General features: G+C 49.7%; 1 protein-coding gene across 3 annotated transcripts in view; it reads left to right on the forward strand.

Annotated features, from left to right (window-relative positions):
- Nucleotides 1-25,378, forward strand: part of carm1 (coactivator-associated arginine methyltransferase 1) — a 100,960-nt gene that overhangs the window by 40,431 nt on the left and 35,151 nt on the right. For all 3 annotated transcript variants that reach the window (XM_085971645.1, XM_085971646.1, XM_085971647.1), the window contains one exon: nucleotides 964-1,141. In XM_085971645.1, coding sequence (XP_085827771.1) covers nucleotides 964-1,141 — 178 coding nt within the window. The remainder of the gene's footprint in view (nucleotides 1-963; nucleotides 1,142-25,378) is intronic.

Here is a 25,378-nt window from a genome sequence, read left to right on the forward strand (position 1 = left end):
AAAGAGCCAGTGTAGACTCTTCTGTGCTGTGCTATTCTTTGAATATACTGTGGATTCAGGAAATTGGTAGAACAATATAGTGTTGCCTGGATGAATCCCCATGGAGCGCACTACAATACAGGCACCACTTGTGACAGGAAATCAGCCATTCATGTGGAAATGACTTGTAGTAATACTGGGCGGCCTGCTGGTGGCGCTGTCCAGGGAGAGTATAAATACTCTGCCACGGGTCCAGCTTGCTCAGGACATTCTTTTACAGGAACTAGTGAAGGACACAACTAGACCTCCATGTTGTAAAACAGTTGATTAAAGCTTTGCTTAATGCTTAGACCAAGTGCCTAGTGGTTTTCTTACGTCAACTTGTCCACAAAGACAGCTTTCCCTTATGGTGGTCCTTTACTGAATTAACTCCACTCTAAAACTGAATCTTGAAGGATATGAAGATGTGAGAGACCTGGCAGTGTGAGCACACTTGCTGCTAGCCTGAACGTATTTACTGTGGTATGCAACGTGGTCTTTACAATAACCAAGTTCTTTATTTCCTCTAATAATGGTATTCTGGGAGCATTGTGTTCACATTGTGATCTGGCCTCTCCCACATCCTGGTTCTTCCACCAGTCTGATGGCCAGCACTGAAACGCACGTTTTGCTCTCAAACCTTGGTTGTTCACAAACATGTTGGTAGAAAGATGTCGCCTGGGTGAGCTTGTTCAGTTGTGTCAAACCAGTCGCTACAACAGAGGATGCACAAAACTAGGAGGTTCTGGGGATTTCCTGTCCATTTCTGCAAATCTGTATTTGTGGTGAGAGTTGAGCAATTTAGTAAGAAAATTCTGCCCTGTCCCCTGCATTTGTAGTCTAGTAGTGATGAGACGCATGTACTTACTAAGAGATTATACACACACACGAACAGAGATCCATACATTGCCTGGCGCTAATAAAAATGGTTATTCTCTTTGGCAGATGCTGGTGAAGAGCAACAACCTAGCAGATCGCATCTTCATCATCCCTGGGAAGGTGGAGGAAGTTAGCATCCCAGAACAGGTCGATATCATTATCTCCGAGCCCATGGGCTACATGCTCTTCAATGAGCGAATGCTGGAGAGTTACCTCCACGCCAAGAAATGGTTGAAACCGAATGGTAAGATTTAATTCTGGGTGTAGAGAATGGGTGAAGTAGCTTGCTCAATGGAGTGGTAGAGCCTGCACCAAGGTTTATTTATAAGTCGAAGGCTTCATTTTGCCTCCCTCTCTCCCAAAGGCTCTGATGGATTGAGTGCATTAGGCCTTTGTTTAAGCAAATTCCTGCTAAAGTCGCACATTAAATGGAATAATTTATTTAAAAGAATCACTTGTGCGCGTGTGTTTTTGATGCACTGTTGCTCCTCCCATTATCAGTGGACCATTGACTTGGTGTGTTTGGTCAAATCTTTGCCCGCGCTCCCCACGGCACGTTACGAAATGGTTCGGACCCAATAAGGAACGGCATCACTTTTTTTCAAGAGTGCACATTTAACTCGAATTTGGTTCTTTTCCTCCCCCACCACCGGCACCCCCTTCCTTCCCTCTGTAGAACCAGTACAAACCTTCTGTTTAAGAGAACAGGATGGCGACTTGCTCCCAGTGCTGCGTTGGTGCTTCTTTCGCTGCCTGGGGGTACCTGGTAATTTATCCTTGATTGTGGGGTGGGAAAAGAGAGGAGAAAGAAACCAACCAACTATCAAGTAGCCTATCCATGCACCAAGTCAAATTGGTTCTTCACCACAGCTCGGGTGAAGGGGAAACATTTGCAGGGCTATGGGGAAAGAGCAGGGGGAGTGGGACTAATTGGAGAGCTCTTTCAAAGAGCTGGCACGGACACAATGGGCCGAATGGCCTGCTTCTGTGCTGTATCATTCTATGAACCGTAAAGACTTTTTTTTAACCATGTTAAGTAACGTGGCAAGGAATCTCTTGTCTGTCTGTCTGGCATCTTTAGGCTGCTTGCAGCTGAATCTCTACTTCCTGAACATAAGAACATAAGAAGTAGGAGCAGGAGTAGGCCATACGGCCCCTCTGGCCTGCTCCGCCATTCAGTAGGATCATGGCTGATCCGAACCTAGACTCGCGTCCACTTCCCTGCCCGCTCCCCGTAACCCCTAATTCCCTTATCAGCTAGGAAACTGTCTATCTCCGTTTTAAATTTATTTAGTGTCGCAGCTTCCACAGCTCTCTGAGGTAGCAAATTCCATAGATTTACTACCCTCTGAGTGAAGAAGTTTCTCCTCATCTCAGTTTTGAAAGGGCAGCCCCTTATTCTAAGATTATGCCCCCTAGTTCTAGTCTCACCCATCAGTGGAAACATCCTCACCGAATCCACCCGATCAAGCCCCCTCACAATCTTGTATGTTTCGATAAGATCGCCTCTCATTCTTCTGAATTCCAATGAGTAGAGGCCCAACCTACTCAACCTTTCCTCATAAGTCAACCCCCTCATCTCCGGAATCAACCGTGTGAACCTTCTCTGAACTGCCTCGAGAGCAAGTATCTCCTTCCTTGGGGAGGAATATAAAAAAAAATGTAAACTTGTTTGTTCATGTTAGAGAAATGTTGAAGCTGTGAAAATGGTGTATTTTACCAGACCGCCTGGTATATTAATATTGTGGAGGGGCTCCCTGGATTTGAATTGTTTTAAGCTGTTTCTGGTTTTCAGACAGACCATGAACTAGTCCGTGTGGTTGCAGTGTGGTCAGTCTGCAGGATGAGCAATTACAACATATTTTTCCCTGTTTCTCAAGTTACTAGGGAGGTTGGAAATGGAGAGGGGGGGTGGCAGGAAGGAAAAAGAGTCACCAAAGCATTGCAATGTGCCTACTTTCTCTTTTCTTCTCTCCCCTGCCCCAAAAGAAGTGAATTGCCAGATTTATCCAGCCCTGCCTCTTTAATGCCTGTCTGATTGATTGTATAATCCATTGGATTCCTAGCTCAGCTGCCGTAGAGACCCAGAAGACTTGACGTTGTGCCTTTTTAGTATTCTTTGTGGTTTGGGAGCATGCTAGGAAGTGTTTCATGTTCTGATAGTTCCAGTGATGACCACTATAAAATGAAGGCTCTCTACCCACATGGGCCCAGCTTCACAAATATGTCTATGGGCCTGACTTTTGCAAAAACAATATTTGATCATAGGACTTCTGCACATTTAATATACACATGGGGCAGGATTTTCATTTGGGCTGTGGAGTCGGGATTGGAGGTGTGCGGGGGGGGGTTAAAATCCCAAAATTGGGGGTCCCACACCCAAACCTGCCTCCATGCCAGTTTCAAAGGAGGCGGGTACCCGCCCTGCACTGGGACCCGCCTCCCCGAGGCGGGAAGGGATTAGAGCCAATTAACTGCCAGTTAACAGGCAGTTTTTAGCCTAATCCCTATTTTTAAGGTTGAAGTGTGGGATTCCCGACGGCTCCAAACCACGCCAAGTTAGAGGAGGCAGGCCGTGGGGTTGAAGGACTTGGAGGGGTCGAGATGTCGGTGTTCAGGCGAGTGATGTGTGCATGAGTGCAAAGGTAGCAGTGGGGAAATTAAAAACCAGAGCGTGTCAGGAAGGGGCAGAAGGTATGGAGTAAAAGGTAAAGTAATAAAAAGGGCAAAAGCAGGAACTAAGTGTCACAAAACATATTTGAAAGTTCTCTATCTGAATGCACGTAGCATTCGTAACAAAATAGACGAGTTAAAGGCACAAATAGCTACATATGGGTATGATCTTGTGGCCATTACAGAAACATGGCTACAGGGTGACAATGCCTGGGAATTAAACATACCAGGTTATTTAACAATCAGGAAGGACAGGCAGGAAGGAAGGGGAGGTGGGGTGGCTATGTTAATAAAGGAAGGAATCACTGTAATACAGAGAAATGATATTGGGTCAAAAGATCAGGATAATGAAACAGTTTGGGTGGAGATAAGGAATAATAAGGGGAAAAAAAACACTAGTGGGTGTAGTATATAGGCCTCCGAACAGTCACAACTCGGTTGGACGGAGTATCAATCAGGAAATAGTTGAGGCTTGTAATAAGGGAACACCTATAATTATGGGGGATTTTAACTATCATATAAATTGGACGAATCAAATTGGGCAGGGCTGCCTTGAGGATGAGTTCATTGAGTGTATTAGGGATGGGTTTCTTGAGCAGTATGTAACTGAACCAACCAGGGGGCAAGCAACCTTAGATCTGGTCCTGTGTAACGAGACAGGATTAATTAACAATGTCCTAGTAAAGGATCCCCTTGGAATGAGTGACCATAACATGGTTGAATTCCATATTCAATTAGAGGGTGAGGAGGTTGTATCTCAAACAAGCGTGCTAAGCTTGAATAAAGGAGACTATGAAGGTATGAGAGCGGAATTGAGTAAAGTAGATTTGGAAAATAGGTTAAAGGATAAGACGATACATGATCAGTGGTGTACATTTACGGAGTTATTTTACAACTTCCAAAAAAAGTATATTCCACTGAGGGGAAAAAAAGGGTGTAAAAGAAAAGACAGCCATCCGTGGCTAAGTAAAGAAATTAAGGATAGTATTCGACTAAAAACAAGGGCATATAAGGTAGCCAAATCTAGTGGGAGGATAGAGGATTGGGAAAACTTTAAAAGACAGCAAAAAATAACAAAAAGATTGATTAAGAAAGGGAAGATAGATTATGAAAGTAAATTAGCAAAAAATATAAAGACAGATAGTAAGAGTTTTTATAGTTATATAAAAAGAAAAAGGGTGGCTAAAGTAAATGTTGGTCCCTTAGAGGATGAGACCGGGAAATTAATGGTGGGAAATATGGAGATGGCAAAAACACTGAATGAATATTTTGTGGTGTGGCGATGCTGGAGTTGGACTGGGGTGGACAAATGTAAGAAGTCACACAACACCAGGTTATAGTCCAACAAATATTTTGTATCCGTCTTTACAGTAGAGGACACCAAGAATATCCCAACACTGGACAAACAGGGGGCTATAGGGGGGGAGGAGATAAACACGATCAAAATCACTAAGGAAGTGGTACTCGGTTAAAATAATGGGACTCAAGGCGGATAAATCACCTGGACCTGATGGCTTACATCCTAGGGTCTTGAGGGAAGTGGCGGTAGGGATTGTGGATGCATTGGTAATAATCTTCCAAAACTCCCTGGACTCAGCAAAGGTCCCGGCAGACTGGAAAACTGCTAATGTAACACCCTTATTTAAAAAGGGCAGCAGACAGAAGGCTGGAAACTATAGACCGGTTAGCCTAACATCTGTGGTAGGTAAAATTTTGGAGTCCATTATTAAGGAGACAGTAACAGGACATTTGGATAATCATAATTTAATAAGACAAGGTCAGCATGGTTTTATGAAGGGGAAGTCATGTTTGACAAATTTGCTGGAGTTCTTTGAGGAAGTAACATATAGGGTGGATAAAGGGGAACCAGTGGACGTAGTGTATTTAGACTTCCAAAAGGCATTTGACAAGGTGCCACACAAAAGATTATTGCTTAAGATAAAAAATCACGGGATTGGGGGTAATATTCTGGCATGGATAGAGGATTGGCTATCTAACAGAAGGCAGAGAGTTGGAATAAATGGTTAATTCTCAGACTGGCAATCAGTAACCAGTGGTGTTCCACAGGGGTCAGTGCTGGGTCCCCAACTCTTTACAATCTATATTAACGATTTGGAGGAGGGGACCGAGTGTAACACATCAAAGTTTGCAGATGATACTAAGATGGGAGGGAAAGTAGTGAGTGAGGAGGACATAAAAAACCTGCAAGGGGACATAGACAGGCTAAGTAAGTGGGCAGAGATTTGGCAGATGGAATACAATACTGGAAAGTGTGAGGTTATGCACTTTGGCAGGAAAAATCGTAGAGCAAGTTATTATCTTAATGGCAAGAAACTTGAAAGTACTGAAGTACAAAGGGATCTGGGGGTCCTGGCGCACGAAACTCAAAAGGTTAGTATGCAGGTGCAGCAAGTGATTAAGAAGGCCAATGGAATGTTGGCTTTCATTGCTAGGGGGATAGAATATAAGAATAGGGAGGTATTACTTCAGTTGTACAAGGTATTGGTGAGACCGCACCTGGAATACTGCATACAGTTTTGGTGTCCATACTTAAGAAAGGACATACTTGCTCTCGAGTCAGTACAAAGAAGGTTCACTCGGTTAATCCCGGGGATGAGCATAGGAGGAGAGGTTGAGTAGATTGGGACTCTACTCATTGGAGTTCAGAAGAATGAGAGGCGATCTTATTGAAACATATAAGATTATGAAGGGGTTGGATCGGGTGGATGCAGGGAGGATGTTCCAGATGATGGGTGAAACTAGAACTAGGGGGCATAGTCTTAGAATAAGGGGCTGCTCTTTCAAAACTGAGATGAGGAGGACCTACTTCACTCAGAGGGTGGTAGGTCCATGGAATATGCTGCCCCGAAAAGCTGTCGAAGCTACATCATTACATAAATTTAAAACAGAAATAGACAGTTTCCTAGAAGAAAAGGGAATTAAGGGTTACGGGGAGCGGGCAGGAATTTGGACATGAGTCTAGGTTCGGATAGGTCATGGCCCTGTGGGTAGCGGAGCGGGCCCAGGGGCCGTGTAGCCTGATCCTGCTCCTGTTTCGTGTGTCTAATTCTGTTAGATTCAGGAGATAGTCCTGTCATAGTGGATTGGCGGTTAGGATCAGATCAGCCATGATCTTATTGAATGGCGGAGCAGGCTCGAGGGGCCAATTGGCCTACTCCTGCTCCTATTTCTTATGTTCTTATGTTCTATGTAAGTGTGTTTGGTGTGTCTAAAGTGATCAAATAAGTTTTACTTACCTTTTCTTAACTTTTCAGCCTTCCTTCCTTTAGGTCTCGGGAGTCCCTCATCTCACCAGCACAGAAAGCAGAATGGCTGCGAACTGTCAAAAGTGACAGCCTGCAGCTTTCTGTGCAGGAGAGATTTCTAACTGAGTCTGTGGAGAAGGACTCATGTTAGAAGTAAGATTGTCGGTGTTTGACAGCTTCAAACAGCTGTGAAACACTGATATTTTATCTGTCAAAACCTCTTGACAGATGAAATTTCAGTCTGTGATGTCACCTGTTGCCGGGTGGCCCTTAATTGGCCTGCTGAGTCCGCTGGGCGGGCTCAACAAGGTCAATCAAGTTAAAATCGCGTGGATTGGCCGCTTCTCGATGGAGGCGGGACTATAACCCCAAAAGTTGTAGTCCCGACTCCTGAATGAAAATCCTGCCCATAGTATCGGGGCCTCCAGTCCCTGAAAGTGCAGATATGTATGTAAAATTCAAGGCAAGGACTGTTCTATAGTCAGATTATTTCTTTAAACCTAAGTTCATAAATTTGGTCTTGTGTGGATAGCTGCACGTGGCTTTTATCCTGTCTGTTTCATATTTTAGTTTTTCACATGAATACCAGGAGTGCTTCCTCCCTTGCTGTACCTCCGAGTGGACTGCTGTTGCTGACACGAGTTTGCAGCTCCACTTTAAATTAACTCTCCAGCTGATTATCTGTCCTACTTGGAAATCTGTGAGGTGAATCGTTCTTGGTCAAACTGCACCCTTGGCGCCGCTGCTGCACGGTTTATGCAAACCGGTTTCGAAAGAGCTGGGAAAGTTTGCATCTGATGGGTGGGCCTCCAGTGGTGCATTTAAATGTCCCTTTTCTGAACTGAGATTATCTGATACTGGCTCCATAAACGTTAAGTGAGTGAAAGCTGGCGATTGGAGATAGTCAGTCAGTTATGGAAATGCTTTGAAAAGCAGTCTCTCAAATTGTACATTGTGTGATGGTCTGTAGTAATGCAGGAATAGCATAATGAAGTATCACTGTTGGTAGGAGAATTGTTTTGTGCGGGATCGGTTGAGAAAGTGTGACCGTTAATAATTTATTGACAAAAATCTGTGCCTCTAATTGTTCCTTGTCCACAAACAGCATTATTCTGTTATTGAGGGCTGGTTTTCACCTGAAGTATTTTTGTTGTAAATTCTGATTAGTGCTTAAAGGAATACTCCAGGAGAGACTTGTACAAAAATAATTCTGCTCCTCCTGCACTCACTGTTGGGAAATAATATAGGATGATGGGAGTGTGAAGAAATATAAAAGGACTGCCTGCTGGGAGGGATATAATAAACAATTAGCTCTGCACTGAAGCCAGCACGAGAACAGGGACTCTGGATTCAGTGCTGCCATGATGTCCTCTAGCCCTATAAATGGCCATAGAAACACTATGGCCAATATCGAGGACAGCTGTTGGTGCAACTGACTGTAATTACAAATGCAGCCAAGTGTTTTTTTCTTGGCAGCTGCAGGTTCATTCAGAAACAACAAAAAAAGAAGCTAAGTTTAACAAATACAATTTGACTTTTTGGTCTTTTATAAAAAAAAAGTCAGCATATCCACAACATTTTCCCCTAACATAGGTGCAGGTTTATGACTTGTCGTTTATGATTATGTTTAGGTTTATGATTCTGTCGGTGTTTGGATCTTGTTCAGCTGTGCATTTTATTGTCCCGGTTTATGCTCTGTATCTGGTGTCTGTGTGTAAAAATGTGGTCTGGAGCAATTCTTTGAACATATTCAGGGTTGCATATGTTTGTTGTATGTGTGAGTGGATGATTTAAATAGTCAAGGAATGTGAATTAAAGCAATCAAAAATACAGCTAGACAACTATTGACTGACTCAACTGAAGATGGCAAGAATATGTTGAACGATATGCCAAAGAGGAAAAGCCACTTGACCTTTTGAAATGGGAAAGGAAGAGGAGGTGGAAGTTGATTGTGTGGGCCTTGATGTCCTTGAGTGTGAAGGGAGTTTCAATAAGTGAGCTCTGGAATGGAAAGGCTCCAGGTATTGATGAGATTCTGGCAGAATTGATTTAAAAACCCGGGAGAGGAAGTAACAAATAAACTTGCTGATTTGTGTAAAGCCATGTACTTGAAAGGGAAATGGCCAGATGATTTCATGAAAATCATGCTGCCTCTGGAGGGGAAAAGCTTAAGTGCTTGCAGATGTGACAAAGTTTCATACCATCAGTTTGTTTCCTCATGGATCAAAGATTTTGCTCAGATTGCTTAAAAGATGATTAAGATAAAAAACCGGAACAATATCTTGGCAAAGATCAATTTTGCAGAGAATGTAGAACAAGAGGCAATAGGGTTAATGAGCGGAGAAGAGTATAGAACCTGATCACTAGGTGTATGGTGGCTTTGTAGATTTTTGAAAAGGCCTCGAGTGAATTGGATCAAACTAATGGAGGTGCTAAAGAATATTGGTGTGGATTGGAGCGATGCACGCCTGATGATAAAGGTTTTGTACATGGGATGAACCAAGTGTTAGGGCAGCAGATGGAGAGTCAGAATAAGGAGTGATCGGAAGAGGAGTTCAACAAGGATGCTGCTGGTCATCTGTGGTGGACGACGAGTGAAGAAGCAATAGCAAGGGAAACGTTTAATCGGGTCGGAGAAGGAGTAGCACAGAGCCGGGATTAAAACGGAGTGGACTTAAACCGAGTGCTTGTTTTTTGAATTTGGAAAGAGTGGGAATTCAGAGAAAGGGGGGAAGGAGTTGCTGATTTTTGCCTACACTACTTGTAGTGTTTTGTGTTACAGGTAGATATTTAATTTCAGTACCCATAACTTAATCTAGATCAAGTAAGTAGTCAAGAAACTCCACTGTAAACTAATTTACCTAATTACAAATTTAATTAAATAAAACAAGGTCATATAGGGATGGCAGTGCAGGTGGTGTGCCGCACCTGCGGCATGTGGGAGTTTGTGGAGAGTATGGTTATCCCGGACAACCACGTTTGCAGTAAGTGTTGGCATCTTGAGGAACTTCAGCTCAGAGTTTTTGAGCTGGAGTCTGAGGTGCAGACATTGCAGGGCCTCAGGGATGGGGAGAGTTACCTGGACACTTTGCTCCAGGAGGCAGTCACACCCCTTAGGTTAGGTAGTGGTACAGGTCTGGTTAGTGGTCAGGGACAGGAGGGTGTGACTGCAACTCAGGCAGGTAAGGGAACCCCAGGTGCAGTGCTGGTGGAGCCTCGGCCTTTGCCCTTGTCCAACAGGTATGAGGTTCTTGCTGCCTGTGTGGATGAGGGAAAAGCCTGCAAGATGGATGAGCAAGCTGACCATGGCACAGAAGGCCATTCAAGTGGGGGGAGTGAAAGGGAATGTAGTTGTGGTAGGGGACAGTATAGTCAGGGGGATAGATACTGTTCTCTGCAGCCGCGACCGAGAGTTCCGAAGGTTGTGTTGCCTACCCGGTGCCAGGGTTAAAGACATCTCCTCGCGGCTGGAGGAGATCTTGGAGTGGGAAGGGAAGAATCCCATTGTCGTCGTCCACTTAGGAACCAATGACATAGGTAGAACTAGGAATGAGGTTCTGCTGAGGGAGTTTGAAGAGCTCAGATCCAAATTAAAAAGCGGAACCTCAAAGGTAATAATCTCTGGATTGTTACCTGAGCCACGTGCAAATTGGCAGAGGGACAAAAATTGGACGTTTAAATGCATGGCTACTGGTTGTAATGTAGGGCAGAGTGTAAATCAGGAAATTAGAGGTGCATGTAACAAGGGTAATACAGTAATCATGGGAGATTTTAATCTACATATAGACTGGGCAAACCAAATTTGCAGTAATAGTGTGGAGGACGAATTCATGGAATGTATGCAAGATAGTTTTCTAGATCAGTATGTTGAGGAACCAACTAGGGAACAGGCTATTTTAGATCTAGTATTGTGCAACAATAACCTTGTAGTAAAGGGGCTTTTAGGGAAGTGATCATAATATGATAGAATTTTATATTGAGTTTGAAAGTGACTTGGTTAAATCCAAAACTACGGTCTTAAATCTAAACAAAGCAACCTACGTAGGTATGCGGGGCGAATTGGCTAAGGTAGATTGGGAAACTACAATAAAAGGTATGACGGTGGACGAGCAATGGCTAGCATTTAAAGAATTAATACATAATTTATAACAAATACTAGCTGAAGTGCCCGGCGGTGCCGAGGCTTTTTCGAGGGCATGTTGTTGTTGGAAGAGAGAGAGAGAGAGCGAGCGACTGGGGGGAAGAGAGCGAGCGACTGGGGGGAAGAGAGCGAGCGACTGGGGGGAAGAGAGCGAGCGACTGGGGGGAAGAGAGGGAGGGGAGGGGTGGGGGGAAGAGAGGGAGGGGAGGGGTGGGGGGAAGAGAGGGAGGGGAGGGGTGGGGGGAAGAGAGGGAGGGGAGGGGTGGGGGGAAGAGAGGGAGGGGAGGGGTGGGGGGAAGAGAGGGAGGGGAGGGGTGGGGGGAAGAGGGAGGGGAGGGGTGGGGGGAAGAGAGGGAGGGGAGGGGTGGGGGGAAGAGAGGGAGGGGTGGGAGGAAGAGGAGGGAGGGGAGGGGGGGAGGAGGGAGGGATGGGGGGAAGAGGGGGGAGGGGGAGGGCGGGGAGGGGAGGGGGGAAGGGAGGGGGGGAGGGCAGGGGAGGGGAAGGGAGGGAGGGGGGAAGGGAGGGGAGGGGAGGGAGGGGAAGGGAGGGCGGAAGGGAAGGGGGGGATGGAGAGGGGAGGGGGGGGCGGAGGGCGGGCACCCCCCCCCCTGCCGAGGGTCGCGCCCCCCCCCCCCCCCCCCCGGAGGTGAAGACCGCCGATTGCGCGCGCAGCAGGAGCTGAGACGCGGCGTCTCTCTCGGCCGGCGGGCCCGGTTGCCAGGGCAACCGTGACGCTGACCAAGCCAGAGAGAGAGACGCCGCGTCTCAGCTGCTCCTGCTGCGCGCGCGGCCCCCCCGCCCCCCGAGGGTCGCCGGGCCCCCCCCCCCCCCCCCCCCCGAGGCTCGCGGCCGCCCCCCCCTCCCCCCAAGGTGAAGACAGCCGATTGCGCCCGTTGCCAGGGTAACGCTGGACGCTCAGCAAGCCCCGGCAGAGAGAGACGTCTCGGCTCCTGCTGCGCGCGCACCCTAGCGGCGCTGGGCTGAGGCTCGGCCCTCCAGCCTTCGAGTGGGGCCGGGAGGTGCCTAGCTCGGGCGTGGGTGCGGAGGAGACGCCGAGGCTTCTAGGCCTACCTGGAAAAACGGGGAAAGGTAGGAAAATTAATGAGATTAGATAAGTTAATTACTTTCTAAATCATTTTTTTAAAAACAATATGTGTTTTAAAAGCAACGTTTTTTTTTTAAGACGCAGAAAGTGGGAAAAAGAAAGGAAAAGTTTGGAATCAAGATGGCGGCGACTCACCTCAGTTCAGAACGATAAAGCCCGGCCACACGCGCACCGATTGGCCCGGCGGCGCACGCCAGCAACCCGGCGTACGATTGGTCGAGCTCGAGGTCACTCTGTCGCTAATGAGCGGATAATGAGATGCTAATGAGCGGAATGTTGAAGGTTTTTGGGATACCGCGGGCGCAATTTTAGCCCGGCCGAAACGTAAATACGCTTAAAACCGTCTCGGAAGCGTAAGCTTTCTTTGGAGGTAACGCGCGCATAGGTACGCCCTGTAACTTTCGAGTGCATACCCGCAACACACACGCGATGACAGATAGACAGAAGTACCGATTTATATATATAGATACATTCCTTTAAGGCACAAAAACCCCACAGGAAAAGTGGCCCAACTGTGGCTAACGAGAGAAGTTAAAGATAGTATTACAGGAAACTTTTTTTTATCCGGCACGGACGGGACCGACATGGTGCCAGTTCATCAAAAATTCTGGATAACCGAACACTATAATAAAAGATAGGGAGAGCTGACAGCTCCGTATAAAGCGACAAACCCTGTTGCTTAGCAACAACTGTAGAACAATGGCCTCAAGTTCCAAGCGTCTCTGTAGCTTAGCTGCAGCCACACCCTTGCACAGCACAGATGGAAGAAGGCAAAAAAGTATGACTTAAAACCTACTCCTGAATTTTGCCGGTTAACCGAGATTTCCGGTTATTTAGGTGCCGGTAAATCTCAAGTTTCCTGTAGATCAAAGGAAGAGGCTTATAATGCTGCCAAAAAGAGTAGTAAGCCTGAGGATTGGGAGGATTTTAGAATTCCGCAAAGGAGACCCAAGAAATTGATAAAGAAAGGAGAAAATAGAATGAGAGTTGTGGTAAACCACTGTTAACCCTGTACATGTCTGTGTGGTAAACCACTGTTAACTCTGTACATGTCTGTGTGGTAAACCACTGTTAACTCTGTACAAGTCCGGGCATGGCTCCACCCCTGATGCGCTATCAATTACTCATAAAAGACTGAGAATTAAGAGAGTAACTAAAGGCTTTTATTAACAAAAGAATGAAGGTCTGCCTCGAGTGGTCGACCGGTCCAGAAATACAAAGGGCTGGGGAGCAGTCACCTTTATACTAGGACTTGTGGGAGGAGTCAGCCGAGGCATGTCCAGGCATGTACACAGTGGAATACAAACAGTGGTTTACCACATTCACCCCTTGTTTAAAATTGAGTCCGGCGGGGTGAAGTGTATTAAAAGTTAGTGTATTGGAGTCTCTCCGGAGGTCTTGTCTGCCGCTGTGATCTGCGTGGCGACGGCAGGGGTAGTGGAGCTTCCGGCGTCGAGTCCTGCGTGGGCTGTGGCACAGGCGTGTCGTCCTCGTAGATGTCGAGCGGGTCGCGGGGCCCAGGCCTGCCGTCTGCTGGGGCTGGATATCGGATCGTGGGGGTGGGTGGGGGTGGTAGTGAGTAGTGGGTTACTGCGGCCCCCGAGGGTGCAAGGTCTCTTATGGAGACTGTGTCCTCCCGCCCGTCCGGGTATGCAATGTAAGCATACTGGGGGTTGGCGTGGAGGAGGTCGACCCTCGACCAGGGGGTCCGTTTTATGGGTCCTCACGTGCCTTCTCAGTAGGACCGGCCCTGGGGACGTCAGCCATGGCGGCAGCGATGTCCCCGATGTGGACTTCCTTGGGAAGACAAACATTTTCTCATGAGGGGTGGCGTTAGTGGCAGTGCAGAGCAGTGACCGAATAGAGTGGAGCGCATCGGGGAGCACATCCTGCCAGCGGGAGGTTGGAAGGCCCCTAGACTTTAAGGCTAGCAGGGCGGCCTTCCAAACTGTCGCATTTTCTCTTTCCACCTGTCCGTTCCCCCGGGGGTTGTAACTGGTGGTCCTGCTTGTGGCAATACCCCTAGTTAGCAGGTACTGACGGAGTTCGTCGCTCATAAATGATGAGCCCCGGTCGCTATGGATATAGCTGGGGAAACCGAACAGGGTGAAGAGGTCGTTCAGACATTTAATGACCGTGGCACTGGTCATGTCCGGGCAGGGGATGGCGAACGGGAAACGGGAGTACTCATCAATAATATTGAGGAAGTACACATTGCGGTCGGAGGAGGGGAGAGGCCCTTTAAAATCAACGCTCAGGCGCTCGAAGGGGCGAGTGGCTTTTATCAGGTGGGCCCTGTCTGGTCTATAAAAGTGCGGTTTGCACTCCGCGCAGACTTGGCAGTTCCTGGTCATGGTCCTGACCTCCTCAATAGAGTAAGGCAGGTTGCGGGCCTTGATGAAGTGGAAGAACCTGGTGACCCCCGGGTGGCAGAGGTCATTGTGGAGGGCCCGCAGTCTATCGATCTGCGCGCTGGCGCAGGTGCCACGCGATAGCGCATCCGGGGGTTCATTGAGCTTCCCGGGCCGGTACAAGATCTCGTAATTGTAGGTGGAAAGTTCGATTCTCCACCTCAAGATCTTGTCATTTTTGATTTTGCCCCTCTGCTTGTTGTTAAACATGAAAGCAACTGAACGTTGGTCAGTGAGCAGGGTAAATCGTTTTCCGGCCAGGTAGTGCCTCCAATGACGCACAGCCTCCACAATCGCCTGGGCCTCCTTCTCAACAGCGGAGTGTCTGGTCTCCGGGCCTTGGAGGGTTCGTGAAAAGAAGGCCACGGGTCTCCCCGCCTGATTGAGGGTAGCGGCCAGGGCAAAGTCGGACGCGTCGCTTTCCACCTGGAAGGGGATGGATTCGTCCACTGCGTGCATGGTGGCTTTGGCAATGTCTTGATACGGTGGAAGGCTAAGCGGGCCTCTGCCGTCAAGGGAAAAGAGGTGGACTTGATCAGCGGACGGGCCTTGTCCGCATAGTAGGGGACCCACTGGGCATAATAGGAGAAAAACCCTAGGCACCTCTTCAGGGCCTTGGGGCAGTGGGAGTTCCATAAGGGGACGCATCCGGTCGGGGTCGGGGCCGATGACTCCGTGTTCCACAACACAGCCAAGGATGGCGAGGCGGTTTGTGCGGAATATGCACTTCTCCTTGTTATATGTCAGGTTCAGGAGTTGGGCGGTGCGGAGGAATTTTTCGAGGTTTGCGTCATGGTCCTGCAAGTCACGGCCGCAGATGGTCACATTGTCCAGATATGGGAAAGTGGCCTGCAACGCATTTTGACCTACCATCCGGTCCATCTCCCTTTGGAAGACGGAGACCCCGTTGGTGACGCCAAAGGGAGGCGGCCGTTTGCCTCAAAGGCAGTATACTGGCGGTCCTCAGGGCGGATAGGGAGCTGGTGGTACGCTGATTTCAGGGCAATGGTCGAGAAGATGCGGTACTGCGCGATCTGGTTGACCATATCAGCTATGCGGGGGAGTGGGTAGGCGTCCAGCAGGGTGTAGTGATTTATTGTCTGGCTGTAGTCGATGACCAGGCGCTGCTTCTCGCCGGTCTTAACGACCACAACCTCGGCTCGCCAGGGGCTGGTGCTGCCCTCAATAATCCCTTCCTTCAGGAGCCGCTCCACTTCGGTTTTAATGAAAACCCTGTCCCCGGCACTGTATCGCCTGCTCTTTGTGGCGATGGGCTTATAGTCGGGGGTGAGGTTAGCAAACAGTGGGGGGGGGGGGGTGACTCTGAGTGTGGAGAGGTTGCACCTGGTGCGCGGCGGGCAATTTGGGAGCTGCTGGCTGCGGACTGTGAGTGGGGGTAGGGGTCCACCGTACGCCATCGTAACACTTTTAAGGTGGCACTGAAAATCTAACCCCAGCAGGACGGCAGCGCAGAGGTCGGGCAGGACCAGAAGTTTAAAATGATCGTACACGGTCCCGTCTACTACGAGTGTCACTACGCAGTAGCCGCCGATGTCCGCCGACTGGGACTCGGAGGCCATAGAAATCCGCTGGTGCGCAGGCAGGACTGGGAGAGAGCAACGCCGCACCGTGTCGGGGTGGATGAAGCTCTCCGTGCTCCCAGAGTCAAAAAGGCAGATTGTATCGTGGCCATTTACCTTAATGTCCATTGTGGAACTGGCCAGCTGGTGCGGTCTCGCTTGGTCCAGTGTAACGGATGCCAGCGTAGGGGTCGGTGTGTCGCTGCGGGTATCAGATGAGGCGGCGTTGGGGGCCTGCTGCGTTCCGGCTGTCGTCCAAGATGGCGGCGCCCATGATCCCCATGTGGCTGGAGGCGTCCAAAATGGCTGCTGTACCGGTGGTTCGCACATGGCCGGGGAGGCCCAAGATGGCGGCCCGCATGGCCCACACGCGGCGCTGCTGGGGTTCGGGGTGGCTTTGGCCCTGCAGACGTTAGCGTAGTGTCCCTTCTTCCCGCAGCCCGAGCAGATCGCGTTTTTCGCCGGGCAGCGCGCTCTGGGGTGTTTTGCCTGGCCACAGAAGTAGCATTTCTGGCCTTGGGGCACTGCTGTCTGGCCTTGGGACACTGCTGCGGTAGTTGGGCCGTGGCTGGGGTGGCACGGCGCTATGAGGCGGTCCTACCGTGTCCCAGGCTGTCATTCCCCGCGGCGTCCACGGTGCAGAGGAGTAGGCATCCATGCCCCGGTAGGCTGCATCCAATGATAGTGCGAGTTCAGAGGCCTTGTTGAGGTCGAGGTCACTCTGCTCCAACAGTCGCTGTCGGGTGTAATTGGATCTGTGGCCCGCTACAAAAGCGTCCCGGATAAGTTCCTCTGTGTACACGGCGGCCTTTACATCCTTACAACCACAGGCCCGGCCAAGCACAGACAGTGCCTGAAGGTATTCCACGGTCGATTCCCCAGGTTGTTGTTTACGACTCCCCAGAAGGTGCCTGGCGTACACTTCGTTCACTGGGCGCGTGTACTGGTCCTTGAGGAGCTTGATAGAGTCCGCGTACGAGGTCGCGTCTTGGATGACCGAGTACACTCGGTGGTTCACTTTGGAGGTCAGGACATCCAGTTTGTCCTCGTCCGATTTGATTGCTGCAGAGGCGGTCAGAAATTTTTCGAAACACTTAAGCCAGTGAGTAAACTTGGTGGATGAGTCCGCCTCCCGATGATCTAAGTCCAGGCATGCTGGTGTGAGGATCTTCTCCATTATAAAAATTTTGTTAATAAAATTGATGCGCTATCAATTACTCATAAAAGACTGAGAGTTAAGAGAGTAACTAAAGGCTTTTATTAACAGAATTAAGGTCTGCCTCGAGTGGTCGACCGGTCCAGAAATACAAAGGGCTGGGGAGCAGTCACCTTTATACTAGGACTTGTGGGAGGAGTCAGCCGAGGCATGTCCAGGCATGTACACAGTGGAATACAAACAGTGGTTTACCACAACCCCTAAGCCCGGGTATAAAGGTGACTCACCGCCCTTCCCCCAGGAGCTCTTAGGATGGATTCACTAGCAGAGGCATGCTCCAGTTCTTAGTCAATAAAAGCCTACTTCATATAAGTCCATCTCGTAGTCTTTGGTGTTGTTGATAGCGCATCAATTTTATTGACTAATTTTCGACATGGAGCAAATCTTGAAGCTGGAACGTTTAGACCTGGATCCTCAAGCAGCAGATGCAGCCAATAACTTTGAACACTGGCTGAGCTGTTTCGAAGCCTTCCTGGAGGCCTCCAGCACTACCGTCACTACAGATGACGTGAAACGGCTTGTCTTGAACTCACGGGTGAGCCACCGAGTCTACTCGATCATCCGAGACGCCACTACTTACGCGGCCGCCATCGCGACGCTAAAGGAACAATACGTGAGGCCTGTTAACGAGGTCTAAGCCAGACACCTCCTGGCTACCCGAAAACAGCGCCCCGGGGAATCGGGCGCCGAATATTTACTGGCACTGAGAGTCCTCGGACGGGACTGTAATTGCAAAGCGGTGACTGCCAAGGAATGCACGGAAGACCTGATCCGAGACGCCAACGTAGCCGGTATCAGGTCCAACTATACTCGGCAGAGGCTGCTGGAACAGAGGGGGCTCGACCTGCAGAAGGTGGTGGCCCTCGCTAACTCGCTAGACGTGGCCCTCCAGAACATGGACGCCTACCCCCCCTGACCGGATGGCCACGTGGATGCCACGGGAGCAGCCATCTTGGGACCCGGTAAGGCCACAAGCCGCCAGCAGCCCAACTACAGCTGCAATGACCAGAGGCCAGAAATGCTACTTCTGCGGCCAGGCCAAGCACCCCAGACAGCAATGCCCAGCAAAGGACGCGACCCGCTCCAAATGCAGCAAGACAGGCCACTACGCGAGAGTATGCAGGGCGAAATCGACCCCCAATTCCAGCAGTGCCGTGCGGGCCACCATTTTGGACCCCACCAGCCGAGGGGGAGCCGCCATCTTGGACACCATTCCGGGACCAGGCCCCCGGCGCGGGCGAATACTACAGCGACCCACCGACCTCGACGATGGCCTCCATCACCCTGGACCAATCTAGGCCCCATCAACTAGCCAGGTCCATGATGAACGTAAAGGTAAATGGCCATGCCACAAATTGCCTTTTCGACTGCGGAAGCACGGAGAGCTTCATCCACCCCGACACGGTGCGACGCTACTCCCTATCGGTTATGCACACACGCCACCAGGTCTTTATGGCCTCAAAGTCCCATACGGCGGATGTCGGCGGCTACTGTGTAGCGACTCTTGACAGTGAACGGCGTGGAGTACAGAGTTTAAATTCCTCGTCCTGCCACAGCTCTGCGCTCCCGTACTGCTAGGATTAGACTTCCAGTGCCATCTGGAGAGCGTCACGGTGGCATATGGCGGGCCCCTGCCCCCACTTACAGTCTGCAGCCGGCAGAATTTAAACACGGTGCCACGCAAAGTATGCAGCCTGTCCACCCTGAAGGTCAAACCCCCCCCTCCCCCCCTGTTCGCTAACCTCGCCAAAGACTGCAAGCCAATTGCTACTAAAAGCAGGCGGTACAGTGCCGGGGATAGGAGCTTTATTAAATCAGAAGTAGAAAGACTCCTGAGGGAAGGGATTATCGAGGGCAGCACCAGCCCATGGCGAGCCCAAGTGGTGGTAGTAAAGACCGGCGAAAAACAGCGCCTGGTTATTGATTACAGCCAGACGATCAATCGATACACGCAATTAGACGCATACCCACTTCCCCGCATATCTGACATGGTCAACCAGATAGCACAATATCGGGTATTCTCGACGATTGATCTGAAGTCGGCATACCACCAGCTCCCCATCAGGCCTGAGGACCGCCAGTACACGGCCTTCGAGGCTGACGGTCGCCTCTACCACTTCCTCCGAGTCCCCTTCGGCGTCACCAACGGGGCCTCGGTCTTCCAAAGGGAGATGGACCGGATGGTTGACCAGAACGCGCTGCAGGCCACCTTCCCCTATCTAGACAACGTCACCATCTGCGGCCATGACCGGCAGGACCACGACGCCAACCTAGAAAAATTCCTCCGTACGGCCCAACGGCTGAATCTGACATACAACAGAGAAAAATGTATGTTCCGCACCGCGCGCCTCGCTATTCTTGGCTGCGTGGTGGAAAACTGAGTCATCGGCCCCGACCCCGACCGAATGCGCCCCCTCCTGGAACTATACCCCCCCCCCCCCCGCCTAAAAGCCCTGAAGAGATGCCTAGGGTTCTTCTCTTACTACGCCCAGTGGGTGCCCAACTATGCGGACAAAGCCCGGCCCCTCATCGAGTCAACCTCCTTCCCCCTGACGGCAGAGGCCCGTGCGGCCTTCACCTTCATAAAAGAGGACATTGCGAAGGCCACAATGCATGCAGTGGATGAGTCCATCCCTTTCCAAGTGGAGAGCGATGCATCCGACTTCGCCCTAGCCGCAACCCTTAACCAGGCGGGGAGACCCGTGGCCTTCTTTTCACGGACCCTCCAGGGCCCCGAAATTCGACACTCCTCAGTTGAGGAGGCCCAGGCGATAGTGGAGGCTGTACGGCACTGGAGGCATTACCTGGCCGGTAAACGTTTCACCCTGCTCACTGACCAACGGTCAGTAGCATTTATGTTTAACAACAGACAAAGGGGGAAAATCAAAAATGATAAGATATTGCGGTGGAGGATCGAGTTATCCACCTACAACTACGATATCTTATACCGGCCCGGGAAACTTAATGAGCCCCCAGACGCCCTATCCCGTGGGACATGTGCCAACGCACAAGTCGATAGGCTACGGACCCTCCACAATGATCTCTGCCACCCGGGGGTCACCAGGTTCTTCCACTTTATTAAAGCTCGCAACCTGCCTTACTCCATCAAGGAGGTCAGGACCATGACCAGGAACTGCCAGGTCTGCGCCGAATGCAAACCACATTTTTATAGGCCAGACAGGGCACACCTGATTAAAGCCACCCGCCCCTTTGAACGTCTCAGCGTCGATTTCAAGGGGCCCCTTCCCTCCTCTGACCGCAACACGTACTTCCTCAATATTATTGACGAGTACTCCCGTTTCCCCTTCGCCATCCCCTGCCCGGACATGACCAGCGCCAGTCATCAGGTGCCTCAACGACCTGTTCGCCATATTTGGCTTCCCCAATTACATCCACAGCGACAGGGGCTTGTTGTTCATGAGCGACGAGCTGCGCCAGTACCTGCTCGAGAAGGGCATAGCCACGAGCAGGACTACCAGTTACAACCCCCGGGGTAACGGACAGGTAGAGAGGGAGAACGCAACGGTGTGGAAGACCGCCATGCTCACCCTAAAATCCAAGGGCCTCCCAATCTCCCGCTGGCAAGATGTCCTCCTCGATGCGCTCCACTCCATACAATCACTGCTCTGTACTGCCACAAACGCCACCCCTCACGAGAAGATGTTCGTCTTCCCCAGGAAATCCACCTCGGGGACATCACTACCGCCATGGCTGACGTCTCCGGGACCCGTCCTGCTCAGGAAACACATGAGGAGCCATAAGACAGACCCCCTGGTCGAAAAGGTTCACCTCCTCCACGCCAACCCACAGTACGCCTACGTGGCGTATCCGGACGGGCGGGAGGACACAGTCTCAATTCGAGACCTCGCACCCTCAGGTACCACCCGAAACACCATCCACTACCTCCACCCACCACCACTACCCACGACGCACCACCGGGGTGTCTACCACGAACTGACGACATGCCGGTGCCATCCCTACCCCGAGAGGACGACACGCCAGTGCTCCGTCCCACGCGAGAAGCGGCCGCGGGCAAAGAACCGCCGCAACCGGCACCACGAAGATCATTACGGCAGACAAGACCCCCAGAGAGACTTTCGTATATGAACTTTTGAAACACTTCACCCCGCCGGACTCTCTTTTTTGAACGAGGGGTGAATGTGGTAAACCACTGTTAACCCTGTACATGTCTGTGTGGTAAACCACTGTTAACTCTGTACAAGTCCGGGCATGTCTCCACCCCTGGCTCCACCCCTAAGCCCGGGTATAAAGGTGACTCACCACCCTTCCCCCGGGAGCTCTTAGGATGGATTCACTAGCAGAGGCATGCTCCAGTTCTTAGTCAATAAAAGCCTACTTCATATAAGTCCATCTCGTAGTCTTTGGTGTTGTTGATAGCGCATCAAGAGTAAACTAGCGAGAGACATAAATACAGACTTCGATAGGTATGTGAAAAGGAAAAATTAGCAAAAGTAAATGTGGGTCCCTTACAGGCTGAGACAGGAGAAATTATAATGGGGAATAAGGACATTTTCTTTAAATTCTTTTATGGGATGTGGGCATCGCTGGCAAGGCCAGCATTTATTGCCCATCCCTAATTTCTCTTGAGAAGGTGGTGGTGGTGCGCTGTCTTGAACCGCTGCAGTCTGTGTGGTGAAGGTACTCCCACAGTGCTGTTAGGTAGGGAGTTCCAGGATTTTGATACAGCGACGATGAAGGATCGGCCACATACTTCTAAGTCAGGATGGTGTGTGACTTGGAGGGGAACTTGGAGGTGGTGGTGTTCCCATGCGCCTGCTGCCCTTGTCCTTCTAGGTGGTAGAGGTCACAGGTTTGGGAGGTGCTGTCGAAGAAGCCTTGGCGAGTTGCTGCAGTGCAACTTGTAGATGGTACACACTGCAGCCATGGTACGCTGGTGGTGGAGGGAGTGAATGTTTAAGGTGGTGGATGGGGTGCCCATCAAGTGGACTGCTTTGTCTTGGATGGTGTCGAGCTTCTTGAGTGTTGTTGGAGCTGCACTCATCCAGGCAAGTGGAGAGTATTCCATCACACTCCTTACTTGTGCCTTGTAGATGGTGGAAAGGCTTTGGGGAGTCAGGAGGTGAGACACTCGCTGCAGGATACCTAGCCTCTGACCTCTTGTTGCTATAGTATTTATGTGGCTGGTCCAGTTAATAGTGATCCCCAGGATGTTGATGATGGGGGTTCCGGCAATGGTAATGCTGTTGAATGTCAAGAGGCAGTGGTTAGACTCTCGCTTGTTGGAGATAGTCATTGTCTGGCACTTCTGTGGCGCGAATGTTACCTGTCACTTATCAGCCCAGGTCTGAGCGTCGTCCAGGTCTTGTTGCATGCGGGCAGGGACTGCTTCATTATCTGAGGAGTTGTGAATGGTGCTCAACATTGTGCAGTCATCAGCGAACATCCCCATTTCTGACCTTCTGTTGGAGGGAAGGTCATTGATGAAGCAGCTGAAGATGGTTGGGCCTAGGATACTCCTGTAGCGATGTCCTGGGGCTGTGATGATTGACCTTCAAACACCACAACCATCTTCCTTTGTGCTAGGTATGACTCAAGCCAGTGGAGAGTTGTCCCCCGATTCCCATTGACTTCAGTTTTACTAGGGCTCCTTGATGGCACTCTCGATCAAATGCTGTCTTGATGTCTAGGGCAGTCACGTCACCTCACCTCTGGAATTCAGCTCCTTTGTCCATGTTTGGACCAAGGCTGTAATGAGGTCAGGAGCTGAGTGGTCTTGGCGGAACCCAAACTAGGCATCAGTGAGCAGGTTATTGGTGAGTAAGTGCTGCTTGATAGCACTGTCAATGACCCCTTCCATGACTTTGCTGATGATTGAGAGTAGACTGATGGGGCGGTAATTGGCCGGATTGGATTTGTCGTGCTTTTTAATGAACAGGACATACCTGGGCAGTTTTCCACATTGTCGGATAGATGCCAGTGTTGTAGCTGTACTGGAACAGCTTGGCTAGTTCTTGAGCACAAGTCTTCAGCATGATAGCCGGGATGTTGTTGGGGCCCATAGCCTTTGCTGTATCCAATGGCAGAGAAAGTAAACAAATACTGACCATCTTCGGAAGAAGACGCAAAAAAAACTTCCCGGAAATAGTGGGGAACCGAGGGTCTAGCACGAATGAGGAACTGAAAGAAATTAGTATTAGTTTAAAAAAAAATAGTACTGGAGAAATTAATGGGACTGAAAGCCCATAAGAACTAGGAGCAGGAGTAGGCCAATCGGCCCCTCGAGCCTGCTCCGCCATTCAATAAGATCATGGCTGATCTGACCCTAACCGTCAATCTACTATCACAGAACCATCTCCTGAATCTAACAGAATTAGACACACGAAATAGGAGCAGGATCAGGCTACACGGCCCCTGGGCCCGCTCCGCTACCCACAGGGCCATGTCCGATCCGAACCTAGACTCTTGTCCAAATTCCTGCCCGCTCCCCGTAACCCTTAATTCCCTTTACTTCTAGGAAACTGTTTATTTCTGTTTTAAATTTATGTAATGATGTAGCTTCTACAGCTTTTTGGGGCAGCATATTCCATGGACCTACCACCCTCTGAGTGAAGTAGTTCCTCCTCATCTCAGTTTTGAAAGAGCAGCCCCTTATTCTAAGACTATGCCCCCTAGTTCTAGTTTCACCCATCATCGGGAACATCCTCCCTGCATCCACCCGATCCAACCCCTTCACAATCTTATATGTTTCAATACGATCGCCTCTCATTCTTCTGAACTCCAATGAGTAGAGTCCCAATCTACTCAACCTCTCCTCCTATGCTCATCCCCGGGATTAACCGAGTGAACCTTCTTTGTACTGACTCGAGAGCAAGTATGTCCTTTCTTAAGTATGGACACCAAAACTGTACGCAGTATTCCAGGTGCGGTCTCACCAATACCTTGTACAACTGAAGCAATACATCCCTATTTTTATATTCTATCCCCCTAGCAATGAAAGCCAACATTCCATTGGCCGCCTTAATCACTTGCTGCACCTGCATACTAACCTTTTGAGTTTCGTGCACCAGGACCCCCCAGATCCCTTTGTACTTCAGTACTTTCCAGTTTCTTGCCATTAAGATAATAACTTGCTCTACGATTTTTCCTGCCAAAGTGCATAACCTCACACTTTCCAGTATTGTATTCCATCTGCCAAATCTCTGCCCACTTACTTAGCCTGTCTATGTCCCCTTGCAGGTTTTTTATGTCCTCCTCACTCACTACTTTCCCTCCCATCTTAGTATCATCTGCAAACTTTGATATGTTACACTCGGTCCCCTCCTCCAAATCGTTAATATAGATTGTAAAGAGTTGGGGACCCAGCACTGACCCCTGCGGAACACCACTAGTTACTGATTGCCAGTCTGAGAATGAACCATTTATCCCAACTCTCTGCCTTCTGTTAGATAGCCAATCCTCTATCCATGCCAGAATATTACCCCCAATCCCGTGATTTTTTATCTTAAGCAATAATCTTTTATGTGGCACCTTGTCAAATGCCTTTTGGCAGTCTAAATACACTACGTCCACTGGTTCCCCTTTATCCACCCTATATGTTACTTCCTCAAAGAACTCCAGCAAATTTGTCAAACATGACTTCCCCTTCATAAAACCATGCTGACTTTGTCCTATTAAATTATGATTATCCAAATGTCCTGTTACTGTCTCCTTAATAATAGACTCCAAAATGTTACCTACCACAGATGTTAGGCTAACCGGTCTATAGTTTCCAGCCTTCTGTCTACTGCCCTTTTTTAAATAAGGGTGTTACATTAGCAGTTTTCCCGTCTGCCGGGACCTTTGCTGAGTCCAGGGAGTTTTGGAAAATTATTACCAATGCATCCACAATCCCTACCGCCACTTCCCTCAAGACCCTAGGATTTATCCGCCTTGAGTCCCATTATTTTACCGAGTACCACTTCCTTAGTGATTTTGATCGTGTTTAGCTCCTCCCCCCCCCCCCCCCCCCCCCCCCCCCCCTATAGCCCCCTGTTTGTCCAGTGTTGGGATATTCTTGGTGTCCTCTACTGTAAAGACTGATACAAAATATTTGTTGGACTATAACCTG

This window comes from Somniosus microcephalus, chromosome 31, assembly GCF_052327205.1.
Source record: "Somniosus microcephalus isolate GS21.2 chromosome 31, FLI_Smic_1.0, whole genome shotgun sequence".
Lineage (NCBI taxonomy): Eukaryota > Metazoa > Chordata > Chondrichthyes > Squaliformes > Somniosidae > Somniosus > Somniosus microcephalus.